Raw genomic sequence first — 10,602 nt, 5'->3', positions numbered from 1 at the left:
TAACTTTCGACTTTTGATAATTATGTTACAATTTTAAATTTCTTGCAATTACGTTAGAAAAAATCTTATTACATAACATATTTTATATTATTTTGGTAATTTATTACAGTAAGACTGTCAATCTTATAAAAATATATTTTGCATTAATAGTTTTACAACCGTTAATGCATTTTATGTTTCCAAAATGAAGTATTCTTAAGTCTTAATATGTAATATATTTAATACTAAAATTCCATAGAAATTATTGCCCTTTTATTTGTTCTGCACTTTATTTTTTTTTCCATTAATGTTGAAAAAAATAATAATTTATCCCAAAAATGAATGATTTTGTGTGAGGGCCACATTTATGTTGCTACTTGTGTAATCATTTTATTATTGTTATTGACAGTAACTTTAGACTTGATCATTTTGTTACAATTTCCTGCAATTACGTTCGACATCATCTCATTACATAATATATTTAATATTATTTTATTATCTTATTACAGTATAACTGTAATAATACATATTTAATATTAATAGTTTTACAACCGTCATAATGTGTTTTATGTTTCCAAAATTAAGTATTGGCAGGTCATAATTTTAATATCAAAATTCCACAGGCATTCTTGCTTTTACATTTCTTCTGCACTTTCATTTTCTCCATTAATAATAATAATAAAAAAGAGAAGTTAACCCCCAAAATAAATGCAAAGGATTTCATGCGTGGGCACCACATTTATGTTGTGTAATCATTTTATTACTTTTATTGATGGTTAAGACTTTTGATTTCCTGTAATTACATTTGTAGGAATTGTATTACATTTTTTATTATTATTAGTGGTTTATATGCCAATCTAATAATAACAATAATATTTTGTAATTAAAGTTGTACAGTTGATGTTGTAAATTATTTATTATTAAATCAATTAATAACTTTAATAAATATATCCAGGTATTTTTACCCTGTTGTTTACTCCAATATTTATTAAAAGCAATTTTTTTTGGACTTAAGTTTTGTCAATACATTTATTTAAATGAATATAAGCGCCACAATTAGTGTTTATTAATAATTATACTCAATAAGTGATCCTGCCTTTCTATTTGGTGAACATTTTTGATTTCTCCAATGATATTGAAATCATTTTGTGGAGAGGCGGAGCCAACGGTCCGACGGCGGGGTAGGGCACGCTGGAGCCCTACCCAAGATGGCGGCAAGGAGGTGGAGAATGCGGCTGAGCGGAGAGGGAGTGACGCCGCAATCTAACTCAGGTGTGTGGATCGCGCACCGGGAGGCGATAAACATTTCTCCTTACGCTGCAAAAAAGGAGAGAAGGAGGAGAGATCGGGGCAGAAGGAGGAGAGTCCACAGCAGATGCCGCACAAGAGCGACAGAGAGAAGGGACCGAAGAGCGAGCAGCAGAGGAGCAGCTGAAAAGCAACCCGGCAAGAGACAGCTTTACTTGAAAAAATCAAAAGAGTCAAACCTGCCCTTCCTGAGTGGTCCATGGAACCCGCACGACGACAGCAAGGAACTGTCACACATTTTTTCTTCGTTTTGTCAACAGAAATTTATATTTAAATAGGTTATTAATAATTATTATATTCAACTTGAAGAGTAAAACAGATTCAGTTTTTGGACGGGGGGGGAAAAAAAAGCAGACTGAAAAATAATGTTTCCAAAAGGTTTTGTTTTTTTTTAATCAGGAGGAAAAGACAACAATAAAAACAACAACAACAACAACAGAAAATGTACAAAATAGAACATCTTTCTATACAAATGGTAGGAAAGAGGATGCAAAAGAAGACAGGAAAAGGTCATTAGCATGAAATCAGTGCAGCGGGGCTGCAAGTCCAGTTAGAAGTTGCTTAAGACAAGAGATGCCAATACAAAGTCTGTATTTTGGTCTTTGGAGCGTCTACTTCCCTATTTATTTATTTATTTATTTATGTACACAAAGTGTGTCCTAACACACTCATGACAACGTCCAAGAAGAGGCAACAGTTACGAGTCAATCACACGCACACACACACACACACACACACACACACACACACACACATACATGCACACACAGGTTTAAATGCGGTCTTGCTATAAAAAAAGTAAATAAAAAGCCGCTTCCTTGTGTTGGTGAAGAAGTGAGACATGTGACAGTTCACACGTTTGCAACTGTTGTGAGTCTGGGGGAAGAAGTGAGGCCCCTGAGGTGACACACGTCCCTACTCAACTCTGAAAAAGGACAGTTGTGTTGGTTGACTAAAGGTCAAGGGTCAGGGGTCGTTGACCACTTGGTCAAGAGGAAGTTTTGGGTCAAGTGTGTTGGTGTGAAATGACGACAAAAGCCAAACAAGACGGAATTTAGTAGGAAATTGCACAAAAAGATGAGCTCCTTATTTATATTTGAATGATAATTTGGAAATGGGCGATTTTATATTTTTCAGTATTTAATTATTTTTTAAATATACTTTTAACTCTATGGAATATGTTTTAATTATTTGATATTACAGTTCTTAATTTTAAGATATTTTTTATATAGTCAAATTTGTTTTATGATAGAAAATTCTTGAATAGTAACGATAGAGCATGACATGCTGCTGTCATTGATAAAGCTGGGTAAATTTATATTTTTCAGTATTTAATTATTTTTTAAATATATTTTTACCTCTATAGAATGTTTTTATTCTTTGATTTTACAGTTCTTAATTTGAAGATAATTTTTATATAGTCCAAAAATTTTTTAAGACAGAAAGTTCTGGAATAGTAACGATAGAGCATGACATGCTGCTGTCATTGATGAAGCTGGGTGAATTTATATTTTTCATTATTTAATTTCATTGAATTTTTTTTAGACTTTGATTTTACAGTTTTTGTCTGTAATTTTAAAATAATTTTTATAGTCTTGATTTCTTTTAGGACAGAAAGTTCTTGAATAGTAACAATAAAGCATGACATGCTGCTGTCATTGATAAAGCTGGGTGAATTTATATTTGACATAATTGTATCTTATTTAATTATTTTTTAAATATATTTTTACCTCTATAAAATAATTTTTATACTTTGATTTTACAGTTCATAATTTTAAGATAATTTTTATATAGCCAAAACATTTTTTATGACAGAAAGTTCTTGAATAGTAACGATAAAGCATGACATGCTGCTGTCATTGATAAAGCTGGGTGAATTTATATTTGACATAATTGTATCTTATTTCATTATTTTTAAAATATATTTTTACCTCTATAAAATAATTTTTATACTCTGATTTTACAGTTCATAATTTTAAGATAATTTTTATATAGCCCAAAAATTTTTTATGACAGAAAGTTCTTGAATAGTAACAATAAAGCATGACATGCTGCTGTCATTGATAAAGCTGGGTGAATTTATATTTGACACAATTGTATTATATTTCATTATTTTTAAAATATATTTTTACCTCTATAGAATATTTTTTATACATTGATTTTACAGTTCTTAATTTTAAGCTAATTTTTATATAGTCAAAAAAAATTTATGACGGAAAATTCTTGAATAGTAACGATAGAGCATGACATGCTGCAGTCATTGATGAAGCTGGGTAAATTTATATTTTTCAATATTTAATTTCATGTATTTTTACCTAAATATAATTTTTTTTAGACTTTGATTTTACAGTTTTTTTTCTGTAATTTCAAAATAATTTTTGTAGTCTTAATTTATTTTAGGACAGAACGTTCTTGAATAGTAACAATAAAGCATGACATGCTGCTGTCATTGATAAAGCTGGATGAATTTATATTTGACATAATTGTATTTTATTTCATTATTTTTAAAATATATTTTTACCTTTATAGAATATTTTTTATACTTTGATTTTACAGTTCATAATTTTAAGATAATTTTTATATAGTCAAAACATTTTTTATGACGGAAAATTCTTGAATAGTAACGATAGAGCATGACATGCTGCTGTCATTGATGAAGCTGGGTGAATTTATATTTTTCAATATTTAATTTCATATATTTTTACTACAGTTTTTCTCTGTAATTTTGAAACATTTTTTGTAGTCTTGATTTCTTTTAGGACAGAAAGTTCTTGAATAGTAACGATAAAGCATGACATGCTGCTGTCATTGATAAAGCTGGGTGAATTTATATTTTTCTTTATTTGATTTTACAGTTTTTCGCTGTTATTTTAAGATACTTTTTTTTATAGTCCTACATTTTTTTTAGGACAGAAACACCTGGAATAGTAACAATAGAGCATGACATGCTGCTGTCATTGATGAAGCTGGGTGAATTTATATTTTTCATTATTTGATTTTACAGTTTTTCGCTGTAATTTTAAGATACTTTTTTTTTATAGCCCTAAACATTTTTTAGGACAGAAACATCTGGAATAGTAACAATAGAGCATGACATGCTGCTGTCATTGATGAAGCTGGGTGAATTTATATTTTACATAATTTTATTTAATTTAATTTTCTTAAATATATTTACCCCAACAGAATATTTGTTGGACTAGATTGCTGGTGGTAGTTCTATAATGACAAAGCATGATATGCTGCTGTGCCATCATAAAAAAAGTTAACAAAGTTGTGATTTCTTTCCATATCTGCTGAATGTTTGCTCTTAAATGATGCCTCAGGCTATTTTTAACAAGAGTCAGTTCCCCGCCCCCAAAAAACTGACATAGTTTTGGTAAGGATGGTGCATGGTATGCAGCGGGCATGTGTCATCATTCATATTTTAGCTGTATTTTACGCTGCCGATTGTTATCAACATGCATTAAAAAGACAAATAAAGCCTAAAATGCTAATATTTTTTGTGCAAAATCCGACTAAAAGTGTGTGAGTGCAGATTTTAAGTACTTGTGGATAAAACTCTTTCAAAGACAAGAAGTTAGTTTGTTTAGTTAAGACCCGAATCAGCAGAAAATCCACAGAGCTGGGCGTCAAAAGAAGGATTGTGTGCAGTACCGGGCTGCAACCTGCAGAGGCGCTCTCTGGTTTTTTCTCCCCTAACACAACGCTCGCATGGAAACAGGAGTTCAGCACACGGAGAGAGCGCATCTCCAACAAGATTTTTTGGGATACTTTTGTTAAATTCCCATCCCGAGTACCGTAAATTCCGGACTATAAGCCTTTTCCTACGCTTTAACCCTGCGGCTTCTAAAACAAGTATTGCTAATTTATGGATTTTTTTCCTTGGCTGACGGTCATGATGCTAATAATGAAAAAAAATAACTGGCAAAGACACTGAATAGTTGTGTTATTGTTTGTCATACTGCCAAACAACTCTCTCTCGGTTGCAGTTAGTCCAGCAGGACTTTTAACAGGGGCCAGGAAACACGAGCACGCCCTGTTCATTTTAGAATGGATTTTAAAATATTTCTGTTTGCTTTTAAAGTTTTCCATGGACTGGCACCTCATTATATCTTGGACCACACCTGCACGCGGTATGAGGTCCGAGATCCAGATCCAGCTTGTGGTGCCCGAGACCAGACTTAAAACCAGGGGAGCTAAGTTCTGGAACACACTGCCCCTCCATGTTAGAACTGCTCCCACAGTGGACTCTTTTAAGTCTTGTCTTAAGACCCACTTGTATTCTCTGGCTTTTAACACAGTTGTGTGCTCCTCTGTGTTTTTAAATGTGGATTTCTATTTATTGTTTTAATTGCTTTTACCCTTTTAAAATCGTTTTTAATCATATTTATTTTTCATTTTATTTTATGCAGTCTAAGGATACTATTTGAATATTGTTTTTAATATTGTTGTGCAACATTTCTGTTGTTTAAATGTGCTACACAAATAAAGTGGATTGGACGGCTATGGCGCAACCTTTTGGGCCAGTTATTGCCCTTCTGTTTAGACTGAGCTTTCAACCGGAAGTACAAGTGCCATTCGTTTTTTTTCTTTCCCATTCATCGCGACGGGCGACGTTTGTGAGTTTTACAATATAACTACAACAAGCCTCCCGTACTAAACCGTCCCAGGTGTGTAAAAATGTTTACACTCATATGTGTCGATGGCATTAGCTGGTATGCTAACATGTTCACAAGTGTCTTTGTTAGTGTTAACTAACACCGGCATTATTTTTGTATTGTTACATTTTTGTAAATTCAGCAAACGAGGGAATACCACTGACAACAAATACCTCAATTCACATTGTATTTAAGACTAAGACATGGAAAAAATACCGTATTTCCTTGAATTGCCACCGGGGAGCTAATTAATTTAAAACCTCTTCTCACTCCGGCGCTTACATGCGGTAAATTTAAGCCTGCGCTCCTTCTGATCAAAAGCATCGATAACTTGTTTATAGAAGTCTTCCTTATCTTTCTTCAGTTTTAAAAGTCTCTCTGTCTCGATGGAGATCTTCCTTTATTACCTCCTGCTTCGATTGAAAGTCCAGTTTAGAAAACGGTTTTATTTTAGATATGTAATCCTCCATGTTAAAAGTGCAAGCGAGAGGAAAAAATAAGCGATTGCTGCTTGTTGTCACTTCTTCTGCAGCCGAGTAGTCGCAAGAAGGATCACTAGCGCCCCCTACCACCAGGAGTCATCTAATGACTCATATTTGACACACGCAGCTATGGTATATTAATAAAAGGTTCTTTTTAGCATATTCAATAGCTTGGACCTTAAATCCTACTGAATAGCTCGAAATCTTCTTCCCTTTATGCGATTCCAAATGATTGAAATCAGCCTCCTCCGTTTTGAAACTGACGACAGGTGAAGTGTCACTCGTGACGTGACGAGTTTGACCCTGTGGAAATTCTAGGCAATTCAAGGAAATACGGAGTTTTATTCTCAAATTGAGTGGGTGAAATAGGGTCCCTCAGGAGGACATGGTCCCTGTTATTGTTGCCCTTCCAGACTTTAACCGGCAACACGCAGGCTCTTGCTTGTGCGATGTGTTGAAGTGCGATGATAAACATTATTGCTACGTATCACAATGGTCCGCCATGGAATGAACATCTATTTAAAAAAACAAACAACAACGACAATACAAGTGGTACGTTAGCAACCCATTAAGTCGTGGTAAGCTCAATTCCACGGTATGTAACAATGCGGGGTTCGTAAGACGTCGTCGCCATGGCAACGCTTTAAAAGAGAGGAGGAGCTTTGGAATCTCTTACACTTCACAGTAAGGCACGAAGAGTGCAATCAGGCATGGAGCATTTCTACCAAACCACAGTTGTCATTGTCTCATGGCGCTTCAAACACATGGAGGACAGTGAATGATGTGTGGTTTCTCCATTGCCGCTTTTCTCAAATGTGTGTGTGTGTGTGTGTGTGTGTGTGTGCTTTCACCTGTCAGGGTGGCTTCAAAAATAGTGAGGCAAAGTGGCAGAGAAGGAAGGCGTCCAAAGTGGTTGTTCCTCAGGTTAAGGCAAAGTCGAGGCAACGAGGTCCAGCACCTGCAAGGTGGTGCTTGGAGGAGGAACAAGAAACATTGTTGTGCTGTACAAAAGGCACAACTCCTTGTCAGTCAACACCACTAAAAAACATCTCCTATTGCTCTTTGGTGAGGTTTGCCGAGGTTAGGGCTGAATGCTTGCCAGCATGGAGGCGCTTGGATGACATCATCATAGTACGGAGTAAGGCCGGCGGGCGGATGGAAGCTTTGTGAGCAGTGCTGGAGGGCCAGGGGCCCCAAGGGTGGAGGGGGGGGGGGTGTTGGGTGGGCACCCTGCCTCCTTTCCTGAAGGTGAGCTCAGCGAGGTGACAGGGGGTCACATGGAGTCACTGTCGTGCTCCATTGGCTCATCTGGAAGGCTGTGACACACACACACACACACACACACACACACACACACACACACACACACACACACACACACACACACACACACACACACACACAATGTCAGCACATTTTACAAACCCCGTTTCCATACGAGTTGGGAAATCTACTGTGTTTGTGTTTTAGTTTTTCCTTTGTGTGTGTTTAGTATTTCCTGTTTTTAGTTCCTGTCAGCGCTCTTATTAGGGTCCTTGGTCCATGGCAAAGGACTCCACAGGAGTCCTTTGCCATGGACCAAGGACCCTATTGAAACTGCTGTGTTTTATTATTATTCCGCACCTACGCGCTGTAATTTGACCCCCTTAACATGCTTCAAAACTCACCAAATTTGACACACGTTGGTATAGCAAACCTTCCCAACATATTAAGCAACCAATCCCCCAAAATGAAAATTGCGCTCTAGCGCCCCCTAGGAAAAAATTACAGACAAAACTGCATGTAACTTCTGTTAGGAATGTCATAGCGACATGAAACAAATACTCCTATGTAGGTCTGACTTAGACCCAATTTTCATACACTCACTTCTTTCAGCAAAAATCTAAAGGAAGTTTGCAAAAACCCCTTCAAAATAAAATTTTCGCAAAAAATGCTATTTTTGCCTCTTTGCACTGTAATTTGACCCCCTTAACATGCTTCAAAACTCACCAAATTTTACACACACATCAGGACTGGTGAAAATTGCCATCCAATAAAAAAACAAACCCCAAAAATGAAAATTGTGCTCTAGCTCCCCCTAGGAAAAAAAACTGACAAAACTGCTTGTAAATTCTGTTAGGAATGTCATAGCGACATGAAACAAAAACTCCTATGTAGGTCTGACTTAGACCCAATTTTCATACACTCACTTCTTTCAGCAAAAATCTACAGGAAGTTGTCAAAAACCCCTTCAAAATAAAATTTTCGCAAAAAATGCAATTTTTGCCTCTTTGCGCTGTAATTTGACCCCTTTAAAATGCTTCAAAAGTCACCAAACTTGGCACACATAAGGACTGACGAATATTGTGATCTAATGAAAAAAACCCAACCCCAAAACTCAAAATTGCGCTCTAGCGCTATTTTTGAATAAAACACTGAAAAAACTGCTCCTAGGAAGAAAACACAAACAAAACTGCTTGTAACTTCCGGTAAGAATGTCGGAGAGACATGAAACAAAAACTTCTATCTAGGTCTCGCTTAGACCTACATTTCATAGATTGACAACCCCCAACAAAAATCAACAGGAAGTTTGCAATCCCCCCTTCCAAACAAAAGTTTTGTAAAAACCGGTCACCTTTCTTCTAAAATTATCTCCTCTGAGTGCGTTTGTTGTTTTGGCTTCAAACTCGCACAGGAGAGAGATTGAACCCTTCTGATTAAAAGTATAAAACAGAGTTTTGATAAGTTCTCAGGTTTTGATTTTACGCGCCTTCAAAGAACCCCTGTGCAAAGTCTCCTAAAAAATGTCTTTTTTGCCTCTTTGAGCTGTTATTTGACCCCCTTAAAATGCTTCTAAACTCACCAAACTTGACACACACATCAGGTCTGGCAAAAATTGCGATCTGATGAAAAAAACCTAACCTTAAAACTCAAAATTGCGCTCTACCGCCCCCTAGGAATACAACACGGACAAACTGCTCCTAGGAAGAAAACACAGACAAAACTGATTGTAACTTCCGGTAGGAATGTCAGAGAGACATGAAACAAAAAACACTATGTAGGTCTCACTTAGGCCTACATTTTAATAATCAACACACTTTAGCAAAAATCAACAGGAAGTTTGATATTTTCACTTCAATACAACAACTGCATTACTTTCACAATGCATTATATTCTCAAAATAGTGGCTCCAAGGCGTCTTCTAACGCTTATCCGGCCGTGGGTCTCGGGGGCAGCAGCCAAAGGCGGACCCGACCAACGCGGCTTGCAGCTTTAATTTTGTCTGTTTCCTATTTTTCCCCCCTGTGCGCTGTTTCCCCTCAGCTCCGGCTGATTGGCACCCGGCCACACCTGGTGTCAATCAGCCCGCTCCTGCTGTTTTACCTGCTGTGTTCCTCCAGTCAGTGCTGAATTATTGTCATGTCATGTCGCTCTTGTCGTTGCTACCTGTGGTGTCGTGTGGTATCATGCCTTGTCTATGCAGCGTTGCGGTAAGCTATATTTGATTGTGGTTTTTAGCTTACTGCCTTTTGTTCCCTGCTTCCAAGTTTGTTTTCATATTACATGTACGACTTCTGTTAACTGCTTGATACCTGCTAGCTTCCATGCTAAGCTCCGTTTATTTTCTTGTTCCCATGCTAGCTCTCTTGGTTTGTTATCGGCCTCGTGCGTGCTTTTTGTTGTACCCCTTTGGTTAGTTCTTGTTTTAGTATTTTTTATTAAATTATGTTTTCTCACTCCATGCCTGCCTCCATCTCTGCATCTTGGGGTTCGTCACCAACTTAACTTTGACACTAAAACCATTATTTGCATGAACAGGTTTGCTTTTTCTGAAGTTCCTATAGATTTTTAACACAAAAAAGCGGAAAAATCTGAAGAGAATGCACTTGCTTCATGTAAAAAGTAGATAGAAATCAGGGTGTTATATTGTCATATTCACACTGCTAAGATCAGGACAGTGAAAGAAATAAGACCAGACGTTTTGGCAAATAGAAATTGTGTTAGATGTAAATATAAACAGAATACAATGATTTGCAAATCCTTTTCAAGCCATATTCAGTTGAATATGCTACAAAGACAACATATTTGATGTTCAAACTCATAAACATTTTTGCAAATAATCATTAACTTTAGAATTTGATGCCGGCGACACGTGCCAAAAAAGTTGGGAAAAGTGGCAATAAATACTGATAAAG

The 10,602-nt window shown here is 36.2% G+C and overlaps 1 protein-coding gene across 3 annotated transcripts in view; it reads right to left on the bottom strand.

Moving 5' to 3' along the window:
* Positions 1-1,650: 1,650 nt before the first annotated feature.
* hdac7a (histone deacetylase 7a) overlaps positions 1,651-10,602 on the bottom strand; it is a 256,002-nt gene continuing 247,050 nt past the window's right edge. For all 3 annotated transcript variants that reach the window (XM_061902483.1, XM_061902484.1, XM_061902482.1), the window contains exon 26: positions 1,651-7,743. In XM_061902483.1, coding sequence (XP_061758467.1) covers positions 7,701-7,743 — 43 coding nt within the window. In that variant the 3' untranslated portion in view covers positions 1,651-7,700. The remainder of the gene's footprint in view (positions 7,744-10,602) is intronic.

This window comes from Nerophis ophidion, linkage group LG06, assembly GCF_033978795.1.
Source record: "Nerophis ophidion isolate RoL-2023_Sa linkage group LG06, RoL_Noph_v1.0, whole genome shotgun sequence".
Lineage (NCBI taxonomy): Eukaryota > Metazoa > Chordata > Actinopteri > Syngnathiformes > Syngnathidae > Nerophis > Nerophis ophidion.
Note: the sequence above shows the minus strand (reverse complement) of the source record. Positions and strands in the feature narration are given on the sequence as shown.